Genomic DNA, 16,504 nt, shown 5'->3' on the forward strand with positions numbered 1-16,504 from the left:
AAAACCCAACGTCATAGTCTACGTCCTCGACTCGAAGGCCTTCATTGATTCAAGCCTTCTGCTGAATTAGATCCCAAAAGCCGTCTCTCCTTCACCCTCTGGCCCTCGCCGGCCTTCAACTGAACAAACAGATTATGGAGCACCTGCAAAGGGCCAAGCACCCATAACTCCGGGAGCCTGTCGGCGGAGGGCGCAGCGTGGCTAAAACCGGGAGAGACACTGTGTCCCGGGGAAGGGGAGCCCCGGTGAGATCTAGACCGCTTTAATCCGCGCTGAAGCAATCTCCGGCTTTTGATCCCTCCAGGAACCGCCGAGGAGTTTAAAAGAAGCAGAAGACAATTTAAAGTGGCTCTGTACCGTGTGCTGTATTCACTGAAAGCTTTTGTCCCCAATGGGGCTTTTGTATCACGGCTTAGCGCACCCCTGCAGGACCGCTCCAGTAATGCTTTATTTGTTTTCCAGCCAGTCACTCGGACGAGGGCTCCGACGTGGACTCCGAGCCGGGCCTGCCGCTCAAGAGGAAGCAGCGGCGCAGTCGGACCACCTTCACGGCCGAGCAGCTGGAGGAGCTGGAGCGGGCCTTCGAGCGCACGCACTACCCCGACATCTACACGCGGGAGGAACTCGCTCAGAGGGCCAAACTCACAGAGGCTCGCGTTCAGGTTGGCGCTTGGGCTGCGGGCTAGCCAAAATGTTGATTTTTGGGTAGCTGACTGAAAAAGTCATAGCCAATAATCAAGTATTTGGGGTTTTCCTGGGTTAAGAATGATTATGAAAGACCATGAAACACATTTTTACTTGGTAATTCATTTACAGTACATTTTTAATATTTAGATAATCTAGAATTTTTTAGTCTGGAAATATTGTTGTCAGTGATCAGTAAGCACCACAACCGTCAATTGAGTCCAGCCATCTTTTATCCCGACCGCTTGTCCTCACAAGGTTCGCGGGCGTGCTGGAGCCTATCCAAGTTTTATTCAGGCAGTGGGAGGGATATACCTTGAACTGTCAGAACAATCACACCTAAGAACAATTTAGACTGTCCATTATACCTCCCATGCATGTTTTGGAATGCGAGAGGGAACCTGAGTGCCTAGAAAAAAAAACACACGGGCACGGGGATGAGATGCAAACTTCTCACAGGAAAGCCGGAGCTGTAAGCAAACCCACAATCTCTGCATGTGAAGCAGACTTGCTAACCAGTCTTCCACCATGCCGCCTGTCAGTTGAGTCATTTACGTCTATTCAGTGGCTGTCGAAAAGTAATTCAATGGCCCTCGCCAGCAAATAAGTGCTGCTAGCATCTATTATTGCTAGCCGCTAACAGAACTGCTGCTAACTGCTGGCAACAGGTGTGTAAAATACAAGGTCAGCATAATTCACTCATTCTTTAAGCATCCTTAACTCTTAAATCACATCTGAAAGAAGACACTAGAAGCTGAAATTTCACCCAGATGGCGAAAACATATCAACGTTCAACCTGGCACAACCACTTAGTTGTCACATTACCATCATGAGCATGATGTGGAAGAAAATGACTCAAAAATTGTTAAAATACTGCACAAGGGTTAACTAGTATGGTTAGCAATTGAGCTTGATTTCAGGACAAGTAGTGTTGTTGATGTCGGCAATGAGTCAAGTCAGCAATTACGCCGCCACACACTGTCGAGATCTACTTCAAAATAAATGTGTTTTAAGGCATTGATGCTCATATGTTATATGGGAAGGTTTATTTTGAAGTTGGCGGCGTCTTTATCTGTTAACTGTTAGCTTGACTTCTCCCTGACAACGTACACAATACATATGTGAAAAAGGCAGATTTTTTTTTTTTTTGAAGCATGATATTTAAATTGCTCCTCTGCCCCTTCACCCCAGTTCAAATCTTTACTGTCAAGTGATGAGAGGCACTGTTATGGATCACGCGGGTGTTAAATGGCCTTGAGATGTTGCCACGCATTCCATACAGCCGCGAGACATGTGTTAATTCCTCGAACCCCCGACCCGGCAATACCCCCCCGACGTTTTGACAGACACACTGCTCCCACTGTATGAGAGGACAACTTCCTATTTTTGTCAGCAGCATGGTGAAGATCCCCAAAATACATCACGTCTACTTCAGATGGTGTGCCGATACGGGCTTTAACAGCTGGAACGGCCCTCTGGCTCGATGTGAACCCGGTGACTGGCCGCAGTACACAAAGATGTCTGTGGTTTCACTGCACGCTCCACATGTTAAGATCTCTATCAGTTCTGCTCCTTGTAATGACACAGAGAGCCTTTTTTTTTACACAAAGTGCTGAAAAAGTCAACTTTTCTTTACTGAGGTCATCAGATAAATCGGTGTTTCGCAACCTTTATTCAGCCAAGGCACACGTTTAAACACTTGGCTGCAGAGTTTATCCCCCAAAAGGTTTTTGTTTTCATGTAGATGCTCAGTTAAGTTATTAATGTTAGAATACCACATAAAGTGGAGATACATTTAGGTATGATGCAAATCTGCAAATCTGCAATCTGCAAAACAGGCAATAAAAACACATTTTGCCACATTTTGCCAAACACATTATGAAGATACATATAACCACTGTATTATTATACACTCCTTCTATAAACTATAAAAAGACACATTATAACCACAAAACACAAGTTTCCTTAGCTTTTCGCCCACTCGGTTTGACCGAGCTCTCTGGGCACGTCACTTTGAAATTCAATTGTGTCTGACTCTTGCTAATTAGCATGAAACCTAATCCGTCATGTTAGCGACACAAGTGCACAGGTTTGCAGTTCAAAAACGGCGGCGTAGCCTAAGTCGATCTTATCGGTCCAAAAAAAAAGAATGTAGCTCCCATCCGATTGGACTTCAGAGAAACAAATTCTTGCCAAAGATTCCTAGGTACGTGTTGGTAATAAATGATCCGGCAGTGGAGGAATACAGACACTATTTTTGGCTGTATTTGGCGCAGAAAGGGGTTGATGCTAATTTGCAACAATCAGCATCAAAACCTTCAAAATAAAAGGAGGGTAAAAGTTCCCCTAAAAGTCTTGAATTGGTGCCATGACTCAAATTCAAACTTTTCAGCGGCCGAGTAACTTTGCTTCGCAATCAACATTCATGTTGAGTTTCTCTACTGCCAGGTGTGGTTCAGCAACAGAAGAGCCCGCTGGAGGAAACAAGCAGGAGCCAATCAACTGATGGCGTTCAACCACCTCATTCCCGGCGGTTTCCCACCCTCGGCCATGTCGGGCCTGCAGCCCTATCAGTTGTCTGAGAGCCCTTATTCCGCAACGCCCATAGCTCAAGGTGAGCACCTGTTGAGTAATTCATTTTACTGGGTATGAGTCAGATCACCAGTGCAGATGTGGCTGCGTTGGACCTGATTCTAATATTTGGTTTCCTCATGTAGCCGAACATGGTAACCACATCACAATTATAACCGTATTCTTAAATTGCACAATATAAGAATACATATATCCAAATTTTATATCTTTTCATGAATCAATATCATTGGTCTGGTTGCAAGTACAGTCGGCCCCCGGCTTACGAGCACCCTGATTTACGAACAATCCTGATTTACGAACAATTCGCCTTACGAGCGTGGATCAGGGATATTTTTGTCCTCCGCTTACGAACAAACCTCTCGCCTTACGAGCAATTCGACATGCCGGCCATTGAGTATGTAGAAATGTTCTCGTTTAATTGCGTCAATAAACTCAACAGTAGCGACATCATCAATCATCAGTAGATACTTGTGACAGTAACGTGAACGCTATTGCTCTTACAACGTCACACTGACTGTCTCACTCACGGTGTCTAAATATATTACCATTTAAGTGTAGTGTTTGAACAGCTAAAGGGAAAAACAGCTGACATGAAATTAAATGTGCCGATTGCAGGACAAAGAATTGTCATTGGTTTAAATGTGTGTTTTTTTTAAATTAATTGTCAATACGTTCCAACCGTTTAAAAAAAAAAAGTGCGAATAATTATCAGTCAGTCACGGAGATGCGAATATGCTATTGGTCGATTAAGGTCACCCGGTCTCACTCACGGATATGCTATTGGCCGGCGTCACACGTCAATCACAGAAATGCCGATATGCTATTGGCCGAACGCCTTTATCTAGCTTGAAGGGACAGGATGGAAGGAAGCAGAGAAAATTAGTGAAAAACGGAATGTTGTGAAGACTTTGCAAACTTTATCTGTTAGACATAGCTTCTAAAATTACTAGCAGCGGTAAAGAAAGAAATAAGAGGATGATGTTTTAGTATCTGCGTGATTTGCACCCTGACTGAAAGAGTTACTGTAACACTGTAAGACCAATAGCATGTCTATCGCCGTGATAACCTTGAGCGTTGGACTCAGCCCCCTATGCTTACACCCAGCTCAAGTCTCGTCGTTTCAAAGGTAAAAGCTATTTATCCAATGCATGTATTATAAAATGCAAGTGTGCAGCAGATTATGTCACTCAATTTTAATATATGTATACAGTGTGTCGTTTTTACCTATGGCTTCTGAGCGCGATGCACGCATTCACGAATTAACATGGGTTTGGATTGCCCGCTATACGAGCAATTCGAGACACGAGCGTAGCCGCTGAACGGATTAAGTTCGTAACCCGGGGGCCCACTGTAGTTTATAATTATTAACCAATTTATTCTTGAAAATAGCTTGAGAACAAATCTATACAAATCTAAACCTTGCCTTATTTCAAAGGTATCAAATGCTTTAAGATAATTCAACAAAGCTAAGAGTTGAATTTTTTATCTTTATCTTTATCTTTATCTTTTATCTTTATCTTTATTTTTTTATTAAAAAGTGGTTGATACTTTTTCCCCTTTACTGAAAATGAATATCATCTTCAAATATTGGTTACTGGCCCCTTAGACTATTTATAACTTATATTGGCCCTGAAAAAGACAATATTGGTTCATCTCCAAGAGCTGATGGGCGAGTACCAATACGTAAGTATCGGTACCGGGCCGATATCTGACTGGCCTTATTTGAAGGTATCGGTCCACAAGCATCGCCCGTTCACTTAGATCAATTTTACTATCATGAAGTAGAAATTAGTACAAATTAGTACAAATTAGAAGAATAGATAAATAGAATGGTAAAAATGGCAGTAAATGAGTTAAAAGCAAATGTGCGCCTCTCTCAATAGAAGATGATTTGATACACAAGTACAAGTGTTAGCTTATTCCCCACTAGCGCGGTAAAAATGGATCTTTGACGTCAATGGCCGTCAACGGCAGTGAATGAGTTATTTTTCTTTTTCTTTTTTTTTTTTTTTTTTGGTGAACAGCAGCAGAGCAAGCCAGCACTGTTCACCGACCTCAGCCGCTACCGCCCACGTCCGCGCACCAGAGCGGGCTGAGCTCGTCGTCCGGCGCTCAGGACGGAGCTTCGGCTTACTGCCTGTCATCCGGGCGCCACGGCTTCTCGGGATATTCGGACGGCTTCGTGAACCCCGCCGCGCACGCCAACGCCGTCAACCCCGCAGCCATCGGCAACGGCCTCTCACCTCAGGTGGGTCGTCAGGTAGCTTTTCATTTGCCTTCACGCGGGCGTCTTGATGAAATCACAAGGCGGCAAATGTCAGACGTCGGAGGGAGTCGGCTGATTTGAGTCACCGTGGCACCATGACACAAATCAAAAGTGAAAAGACAATTATGAGCGATTACACAGTCATCAGGCTTCATCAGCGGCTCCCCACCGGGCCCGAAGATGCCCTAACAGGCGGAAAACGAGCTTTGAGCCTCCACAAAGGCTGCTCGGGCCCCGATGCAAAGCATGCTGGGTACTCATTCCCCTGAGACGCAATCTCGGTGTCCTGTCGGGCGCAGATAAAAAAGAAAAAAAAAAATAGCCTCGGGCAGGCTTGTTCCTGTATTTATTTAAAAAACAAAAAAAACAAAACAATATATATATATATATATATATATATATATATATATATATATATATATATATATATATATATATATATATATATATATATATATAGAGGCGCTGAATTAGCATTTTTTCTCAATTCATTTTTGATAGGTGTGATAAACATTTATGCTGTTGGTTTGCATGTATATTATCAATGGATTACACCTTGTTTTGTAAACCAGTGGCTATCAAATGGGGGTACATCAAATTTTTAAATGTCCCAATTCATTTGTGTCATATTGTGTCCCATTTTGTTGAGGCAGTTTTTGCAAGGCCAGAATGTCCTCTGTTGAGGACACTGTGACGTAATAGGATAGCTCCAATGAGTCAAAAAAATATAGATAAAAAAACAAATGTACAGTGGAGTAGTGAATATTCTGGCTCACGGGAGGATTTAAAAAAAAAAAAAAGTAAGGACGGGGTTAGTATCGGGCCGATATCTGGTCTTATTTCACTGTATCGGTAACCTAATATCGAATACTGAAGCTTTTCTATGATCCCAAAGGTGGACATTTTATTTTGATATGCATGCATTTTTCCTCATGATTCAGTTCCATTTTTTTCTGCTGCTTTACAAATGAATATCAAAAGTTTAAACAATCAAACAACAGGACTCCTTTTAAGCCTTTTTTTTTTTTGGTCTTCGCCAACCAAAAAGACTTTGTTAGGGGGTACTTGGCTGAAAAAATGTATTTCACAAGGAGGTCATTCTCTTAAAAAAAAAAAAAAGTTGTGGAGCACTCTTGTGTGAGACTTAAGAGTGAACTCGTACGGGTGACAAAGTGAGCACCATGCCAATAAAAAAGGTCAAAGGTCGCTTGGCCCACTGGCTGGTTTCAGCATTAACCTCCGGCGTAGATACGACGTGGCAAGAATGTCCGTCTGGAAATGCAATCACACATTTACCCGCCGTCTTAATTGAAGGGAATCAAGCAATCTATCCTCTTGTAACGCGCTGTGTAATTTATGGAAATGATTCACTTTGTTGGCTAATATCCTTTAATTTGTGTATTCATTGCAGCTGTTTGAATGCTGGGCGCAACGTATTTCACATTAGGAAATAATTAATTTCCCCTAAATAAGAGAGCGGGAGAGATTACCTTCACTGACATTGAGAGTCGACGAAGACTTTAAGAACTTCACTGCCGGGCTTTTTAATAGCAATTTTTTGAGGGTTTTGCAATTTAAATGACTTTTTTTCATATTTGCTAACACGGTTGTCAAAGCGTTACAGCTTTATATGTTTGCGAGCCAAGAGGAAGGGACCACCTGGTGAAAACGCTAATTTTACAGCGGAGCCAGAAAAGGCTGAAAAATCAAGAAGCCTTTTTAAAGACAGTGGTGCTAGTTTATTTTTTATGGTATTTTTTACAAAATTCACCGTTTGTAGCATGAAATACAGAATACAACTGAGCTATGAAAGTTTATTTGCATTTTCCTCAAAATGGGGGTTTCCTGTTCTATGGAATTCAAAAAATTGTAGAAAAAAATACATAAGAAGATTTTGACCTCTGGTCAGAAAAAAACACATGCAAAATAATATTTTAAAAGGTCACCAATAGCTCATATTTTACTGGCCCATAGCCATGTAATTAAATCAATAAATAAGTCCATAAAATAATAATAATATGATGTGAAAAAAAAACAATTTGCTGTCAGTGGTCCCCTCATGTGCTTCTAATTGTACAGTATCAGTGAAACGTTTCGAAACACCCTCTAATTCAGTTTTTGTTTTGTTTTTAAAATTATTCAAACATTTCCTGAATTATAGATTGACTCAATTAGGACCAAAGACGTATTTGTACGTCTTCAGGTACTAATTTACCTTTATTTTTTTCAACTAGTAGGGTATAGGAGCATCCGAAAATCATTAGCACTGAATGAATTAACTTTTTCATTAAAAAAATGAAATAAAATAAAAATCTCTAAAAAAAAACCCTAATAACCCTGGGCTTTTTATTGCCTGCCCAGTCTCCAGCAGGAAATGAATGATTACTTAAGTCTTCAACATTTTGCAAAAATGCTAAGGCAATTATTTGGTAAAAAAAAAAATTGTTAATCAAACCAAAATATGTTTTACAATTCAAATGCTACTAATCAGGTAGATTCAACCCAGAATAGTCCACATATTACTATTTATTAGCTTTGTGATGCGGATATTACTTTATGACCTGAAATAACTTTCAGTTCACGGCTGTGCATCATTAAGAGTTAACAGTTTGAATTCCTCTTAATGCGTTTGAGCCCCTCTTATATTTCTAAGCAAATATATCTTACAAATAAAGCAAACATATTTTTTGTTTCAATTGCAAACTCCCCGATGAAATCTCCCCTATTTGCTTATCTGAAGCGCAACTTTGCGACTGATATCCATCAGGAGATTCCAATTTTCCCTTAACTCCAGATATGGTCATATCGGGCGCAAGTGACCGATATGGATAAAGCTGACTTTAGATGAAGGGAGATTGCTGCCGCAGAAATTAGAGAGCGGTGGCGGCCTCTTGTTGGGGAGCCAGCTCTCTGGCATCCCTCTGCTGATCTGGCGCATACCGGAGCAATCCGTTCTCACCGAGGAAGCGGGCGGCTGGGATTTGCACCCCCCTGAGACCTAATCCCCGGAACAACCTCAAAACAGACACGCCGGAGAAATGATGGATTGCCGACGCGTTAGGATTTCCTCACCCTACACGACCGCTTGAGAGAAGAGAAGTTACGCATTGAAGCAAAGTATATCATTGCCTCATGCTAGTGAATTGAAATGGCATAATTCAGTGTTACTTTAGTCTACCCTAAAGTTAGCTAGAGTATACGTTTAAAAAGATACAGTACATTTAAAGTAGCAATTACTTTATTTTGTGCCATCATAATTGAATCTTTTTTTAAATTTGATTTTCCCATTAATACATGTTTTATTTTTTTCTGTGCATCTTTAGTTGTATTGTTTATTTTTTATCATAGCGCATTATTGAATTTAATTATTCATCTAGAACTCATTAGCTATACTTGCACTGAAAGCTAGCTAAATCATCAACAAGCTAGTTAGTTATGTTATTTGCTATCTATCTATCTATCTATCTATCTATCTATCTATCTATCTATCTATCTATCTATCTATCTATCTATCTATCTATCTATCTATCTATCTATCTATCTATCTATCTATCTATCTATCTATCTATCTATCTATCTATCTATCTATCTATCTATCTATCGCGCTAGCTGGCTAGCTAGCTAGTGAGCAATTTTGCGACCTACCTATCTGGATAGTGTTATCTATCCATAGCTCTAGGTAGATAGCTAACTGGCTAGCGATAGCTATCTATAGCTCTAGCTAGATAGCTAACTAGCTAACTTGCTAGCAATAGAGAGATAGATTGTTATATATAGTTAGCAAAATATAATATATTGCTAGCTATGTTTCCATATTTCTTAAGCCTCATGTATTGTATCTATAATCTTTCTTGCTATTTAACTAGCTAGCAATAGATTGATAGCTAGCTTTCTGTATAGCTCGCTAAATGTACAGAATCATATACTGTAGCTAGCTAGCTTTACATATTGCTATCTAGGTAGCTAGCTAGCTAACAAGCTAGCTATGTATCGTTCCACTCATCATATATATGTACAAACACACGCACGCAACTGTATATAAATACACACAGAACTATTATTATCTAATAAATACCTTTGATTACCAACCTTTGATTACCGATCAAAGGTGTGCAGTCAAAACATGTCTTGCAACAACATATTTGGTTGACCACATAACATAATTACTTGTCATTATTTAATATACATAGAACACAGAGCAAGAACAAAACTAACCAGATGTGTGAACCAGTGAGCCAAAAGAAAGAGCCAATAAATCTCAGGCAATTATGTTATGGGGCCAATGATATATTTCATGCGGTGGACAGATCTTTATTAATCATAAGGGCCAACGTGTTTTCATCATTCATTATTTCTGCTGCCTTTCTTTTCCGCGCCCTTACTCTTCTTTACATTACGCAGACTATAACTCTTTTCGTCTAAATCTTGTCCGATGTCCCCTGCCCCTCCCTTTTGTTTTAAAAGACAATTTCACGACTTTTTTTCTCACGCAAACCTGCGCGCAGCTGTCGGTCATGTATCACTATCAGCGATAGCCCCCTGACATCACTACCGGCACCACACATTGGTGATTTCTTACGCACATGATGGGGGTTTTTCTATCGTAGTGGGGGCATTTCATTGACATAACGCATAGCCTAGTCCCTATCCCTAACCTTAACCATTACAACAGATTGCCTAACCCTAACACCCCCCCAAACACACACACATACACACACACAGAAAGCCCAGGCCTGGTTCCCACGTAGCCTTTTGGCCCGGAGGCCTCGCAAGGACACGGTGATTTGAGGGCATCAAGAGATTGACAGAGAGGGGTGTGTCTTTCAACAGACGCACCAGACATAAACATAAATTTAGGACACTTCAAAGAAGAACAAGTGGCATATTTTACAATTGTCTAATGCAAATATTTGTCGGGATTATGCCAAAAATTGCTTAGTTTCTGGCACAGAACGGCATTCGTATTTGTTTTTGTGTTTATTCTTTGGCGAATTTTTGAAATTAAACTATTAAACTAGTGAATTTCGCCTTTTGTAGATTTCGGTCTCTTCTAAATCTAGCCTTGCGCTTGGTTCTGCAGTATCTCACACAGTCTCGCAATCTCTGTCTAAACTTTTATTTTTTAACTTTATTTTTATGTAATTCATTTTTTTAAAGGTATTTTATTTGTATTTTTGTATATATTATTTTTTTAGTAATGAATTTCTTACTTTTTTTAATTTCTATGATAACAGATAATTTCATGCATGTAGTGGGACCCATGTTTCATAAATAATAATAATTATTTGAAAATGTTATGTTGATTAAAACAAACGCAAGAGACAATAATGAACCAAATAATACATTTAAATTCCATTTGAACTGTTAAATTTGAGATTCAATATGCCTCATTGTAGGGTGAAGGACAAAAAAAAGTCATTTTAATAGGTATACCTGACTTAGATTTTTGAATCTATTTTTAAGCATTCTCTTCTCTTAGTTTTTTTTTTTTTTTAGATTTGGTTTCAGGAAAAGTAAAATTGCATTATTTAGTATTTTGTACATAGATTGCCATACATTTCAGACTAAAAGCAACTTTTTTCTTGTGATTTGAGCCCTGCGTCTTATTTCATTTTATTTTTTACTGGCTTCATGATGCAGCTCTTGTGTAAAAGTCACATGTAAATTTGATATATATATATGTATACAGTATATATGTTTATAAATATGACTGTATAAATGAATAATGTGCAGTGTGCTGAATAAAATAAACAAAAAATCAATTCAACAAACATAGACACTATTGGAAGTATTGGATTTGAGCTTGAACTGCTATTTTATTCTGCTGTCTGTTATGTTGAAAATATGTTGGTGCTAAACATGCAGGCATGTTCAGTCTGTTGAAAATAGGATGAAAAAAAGAACTAAAAAAAAACTTCCACATTCCATCTTTCTACAGAATGTAAATAATCTGAATTTACGACCTGCGTCCAGTTTGGCGTATCTTACGGCATACATTATTATTTTTTTTTTACTCGATTTTTGCTGCTGAGGAGACTTGATTGAATGTCCTTTCCAATCCCCCCCTGCAGGTGATGGGCCTTTTGAACCCGGGCGGCGTGCCTCATCAGCCCCAGAGCGACTTTGCTCTCTCGCCTCTGACCGGCGGCTTGGAGCCCAACGCCGGCATGGCCGCCAGCTGTCACGGCTCCCAACGGCTGGAGGCGTTACCTGCTCTGAGCGGCATGCCCGCCCTGCCCAGCACTCAGTCTTATTGCCCGCCCTCCTACACGTCGCCGGCCTACGCTGTGGACCATCATCCGTCCTACCAATATGGCCAATACAGTCAGAGCAAGGTAAGCTTGACATTCATCTCGCACCTTTCCAAACAAAATTTGCAATTGCAGTTGACTGCTGAGCAAGTTGATGGCTGGTGAGTTGCAGCGGTGTCTAAACTATGGCCTGGGGGACATTTGCGGCCCGGCGATCACATTTTTGTGGCCCATATGCTAAAAATACATATTCACATGCTACATAACCCCTGTGCAGTATTTTGTTCATTTTTGGGTCATTTTTTCCACGTTATCCATCCATTTTCTTTAACCGCATATCCTCCCTTGGGTTGTGCCTCTCCCAGTTTTCGGGCAGTAGGCAGGAGACACAGAAATGAAAAACCACTCACAAGCACACCTAAGAGCAATTTGGAGTGTCCAATTCACCTATCGTGCATATTTTTAGGGTTCGGGGAGGAAACTGGAGTTCCCACACAGGCACGGGGAGAACATGCAAACCCTACACAGGAAGGCCAGAGCTTAAATTGAACCCGGGACCTCTGAACTGTGAGGTGGAATTGTTAACTGGTTTTACGCCATCCCGCCCTCTTCCACATCATTCTCACCGTATTTTAGCCAACGGATGGCACACTCCTGGGTGAGATTTCAGCTCCCTTGTCCAGTATTTTGTCCAGTCCTTTGCGCTTTACATTACAGACATTTCGCATCAAAGGGAAAGCATTCATAGAAGACAATAGGAAGCCGAAATTTCACCCAGATGGCGAAAAGGTGTCAAAGTTCAACATGGCGCAACCACTTTGTTATCACTGTGTGCCATCCCTTGGCTAAAATACTGCCAGAATGACGCGGAAGAAAATGAGGCAAAAATGGTCAAAATACGGCAGAAAGGTTAAGCAAGTGGGTTTCGGATTTCCGCCTAACATAAACCACGCTAATTGCCGCGATCCCTCTGATGAGCGAGCGTCTCAAATGGGCTGGCCCGGTGCCGCAATTACATGTACGTACGTACATTGTCGGCCGGGTTCCCTCCGTTTACATTAGGCTCATCAAACGAGCCACGATGCCTTTGGAGGGGGCGGGGCTGTCCTCTCGCGACCCCCGCGATGATGAGCCGGCCCGTCGGACTGGAGCGCGGCTCACCTATCCATGTAATGACCCCCGTGTTGGGCCGACTTAAAGAAAGGAGCCACTTAGGCAAAAGCGTGTTTGACAGGAGGGAGGGGAGCGGCCGGCTCCTAGCGGGCTACGCTAGCACATGTTGACCAGCCCATCTTGATCTCATTAATTGAGCCCGTCCTGGGAGAGGACGGCATGTTAGCTTTCGGGCCGGGAGAGGCTTGTACATGTGTTGAGGAAGGGGCTCTTTAACAGGGGGCAATTCTGACCCTTGGCAGCCCCGTATTGGAACCATGTGTCCGACAGGAGGTCAGATTTAGTTATTGATCAACGGAGCAGAACGAGAGCGATCCAGGCCCGAGGCTCGGCTCTGCCAAGCCGTTTGGCTTCAAAGGGGGCTCTCGGGAGATCCACAAAGCTCTTCACCTGTTTTGGGGAGGACTTTATGGGTCCACCCGGGACCCCCACGGCTCCATTCTCACCTGCTCTTTTTTTCACACCTCTAAAAACAGTGGTGGCAAAAGTAGGCTCTATACCGGAAAAAAGACTACTTATTCAGTTTACTAAAGTCAAAAACTTTAGGCTCTATCATACAAATGGTTCACTCGTTTATCGCTGGGGTTACTTTTCATCAAGCAATGAAATCTCTCATGTTGAACAGAAATGGATTTTTTTCTTCAGTTTTTGGTTTATTATGTTTTAAATTTATTATGTATTTTGTTTATTATATTGTATGCCTTTGCATTATTTTATATTTTATTTTATCATACATTCTTCTTACATTGTTTATACATGTTTTTCATTTATGTTTTTTCATTTATTATATATTTTGTGTTCATGATACTGAATGTCATTTCATTTATTTATGTTTCTTCATTCCTCATGAGTTTTTTAATTGATTTTCAATCATACATCTTTTTTTTACTACTACTTTACTTTTTATTTAGGCTTTTCATTCATTCAAGCTCTGCCTTTTTTCAGTTACATTATTTTGTTTGTTTTTATTTCATACAGTATCTTCATTTTTTTTTAAATCATGGTTTTGCATCTGTTATTATACTGCATGCCATTTTGTTATTGTTTTTGTTGTTAATTGGTGATATATGTTTTAAGGCTGTAATTCCTTCAGCACACATTTAATACTTTTCTCTTGCATACGTTTTCTCTATTTAAACACTCAATGTTGACACCCTGTAGAAAGTACTCCAAAAATTGCTGAAAAAAAAAATCCTTGAAACGAGGCTGCAAATGGTGAACCATGTTAAAGCGATGGAAAACTGTAGCGTAAACCCCCTCAAAACATAAAAATGACTTGATCTGTCATTCATAAAAAAAAACAAAAAACCTTTTGATGAGAAATTTCAAAATGAATCTGCAGGCTCATGTAGCGGCCCAGCAGGAACTCTCCAGTGTCTCCAGATTACTCACTCCAGGTGTGGTCCCCAGGCACCACTGTACTTTATTATTAATTTCCCAGCCTCAAAAATCATTCACCCGTCCAACTGGCCGCACTTTTTTAACCCTCATTTTGCCTTCTCATCTTTAGGTGCCTTTTATTATTTAAAGCCGACTTCTCTGACGCGCCGGACCCCCCACGTTCCCACCGGATAGCCCCCCAGCCGTCGTTTCGACCAAGCACCCCTAGGCTGGCCAGAGAGAAAGCCATGGCCAACGACGCCGGTGGAAGGTTTGGACGGGATTAATTAGGACCAAAGTTGCAGCCTCTCCAGTTACCTTGTGCGGCTCTTCCCGCTTGTTCCTGCTTGGAGAGGATAAGGGAAAGCAGGACTGGGAAGTGGGGGGCAGTTCTTAATACATTCAAGATTCTCTACTTGATTTTTTTTTTTTTGCAACATAAGGTGCTTTTGCCTCACTTCCACCAAGCATTGTCAAAATAACACTTGAAACCCGATTGGTCAAAAAAATCACCATCCCATCAAACACCTTTTTTATTCTTTGAGGTCAAGTTTTCCATGGATGAATGGATTTTTTTTACCATAGTCGAAAAAAAAAAAAGCCCAGATGTTCCTCTGAAGGCTGACAACGATGGAAAAGACATAAATCGACTCTGATGCAGTCTATCGTTGAAGACGCTCGAGTGTGAAACGAGACAACCCAAAGAAAGTGCAATACCTTCATACCTCATAAAGCAGCACCAGAACATATGTACGCAAAAGAATCCACTACATCCCATATTTTTTCTTTTTTGAACCGTCATTCATTTTGGGTTGTGTGCATGACCAATCAGGGGAACTTGTTCAGATTGACAAAAACAGTCACTAAGCCAAAAAAAAGGCGAACATACAGTATTTGACAGTTCTATTCTTTTGCATATATTGAATTCATTTTCATTTGGATTTTTCTTCCATTCCTTATTTATTTAGGTTTCTTCTGTAATTACGTAATCAAAAGTGCTTACACAAGTCTTAAAGCAATGTTCCTTATTCATGTTTTTTGTTAAATTTTGTATTATTCTCAATTTAAACATGGTTGTGTTTGACATTTTGTGTACAGTACAGCACTATTTACTATTTATAATAAACAATGACAAAGTACTCAGGACTTGTTGAGTTAATATTTTATTGTGCATTGATAACATATTTGTCCATTATGTGACATATTTCCTCACTTCGATTCATTGTGCTGCTCCTTCTGTTGTGCTAAACCTGGCCGTTGGGGGCAGTATGAGCCATTCAAAAAGACAAAAATGAATCTGACTGAGCAAACTGCATTTAATAATTGGTCTTCACAGAGGATAAAGAAAACATGCCAAAGAATATCGTCAAAATATCTGTATACATGTGGTACATGTGTTACCCCACCTTTTGTATTTGGTGTGCCTGTTATCAAGAAAAAAAATGTTAGTCAAATCACTCGTATATTACGGCCACATTGTATACTGCATGATTTTCATAGATGTTTTATGGTTATACTTTGTGTAATGCCAAACTTTAAAATACTTTTTCCGTCTACAAAAACACAGCAATAATACTTGCACAGCTGTTTTTGACCACAGCTCACAAAAGGACTCGCCAACATCATGTGCTGCTCCATCAAGCCCCACCTCTTAAAGGCACATACTACACATCTGCATTCAACTATTGAGTGGCTTTGCAATGTATGGTTCATATCAAAATGGGTGGATTTTTTTCCTCAATATTTTTTTATTCACGTCTATATTTCAACAGCAAAAAAAAATAGCTTGCATTTTTTGCCAAAATTAAAATCCTAATAGAGCTGATAGTAAAAGTCAAGTCCAGATTAATAACAAATTTGAAATGAAAACATTTAATTTCGTTCAAAGATCACTTTGACTTGGAAAGCGAAATAAATCAAAGGATTTTAACAATCACATTGATGTTTAAAAAAAAGAAAAAAAAAAGACTATTATGCTATTGAGCGAAAGATTTATCTTGTCCGATTATTATCTTGACAGGCATCACGGTGTGTCCGGTGAACTGCACAAGTGGTGCCCCCTCTCAGAGCACTAAATCATAAATATATCCCATTTCATAAGCACTCCTTTTGGACAAATTCCTGCTCTCGCGGGGCTCCTTCGCACCCCTTGATGACT

General features: G+C 40.3%; 1 protein-coding gene across 1 annotated transcript in view; it reads left to right on the forward strand.

Annotated features, from left to right (window-relative positions):
• The window catches only part of LOC148414749 (paired box protein Pax-3-like), a 53,730-nt gene extending 38,335 nt beyond the window's left edge, over window positions 1-15,395 (forward strand). Inside the window, exons 13-17 of the mRNA XM_088428746.1 lie at window positions 463-662; window positions 3,133-3,298; window positions 5,301-5,524; window positions 11,614-11,877; window positions 14,477-15,395. Of these exons, the coding sequence (XP_088284872.1) occupies window positions 463-662; window positions 3,133-3,298; window positions 5,301-5,524; window positions 11,614-11,877; window positions 14,477-14,494 (872 nt within the window). The 3' untranslated portion in view covers window positions 14,495-15,395. The remainder of the gene's footprint in view (window positions 1-462; window positions 663-3,132; window positions 3,299-5,300; window positions 5,525-11,613; window positions 11,878-14,476) is intronic.
• Window positions 15,396-16,504: the final 1,109 nt, after the last annotated feature.

This window comes from Hippichthys cyanospilos, chromosome 12 (assembly GCF_059441005.1).
Source record: "Hippichthys cyanospilos isolate Australia breed blue-spotted pipefish chromosome 12, RoL_Hcya_1.0, whole genome shotgun sequence".
In the NCBI taxonomy this organism is placed as follows: Eukaryota; Metazoa; Chordata; class Actinopteri; order Syngnathiformes; family Syngnathidae; genus Hippichthys; species Hippichthys cyanospilos.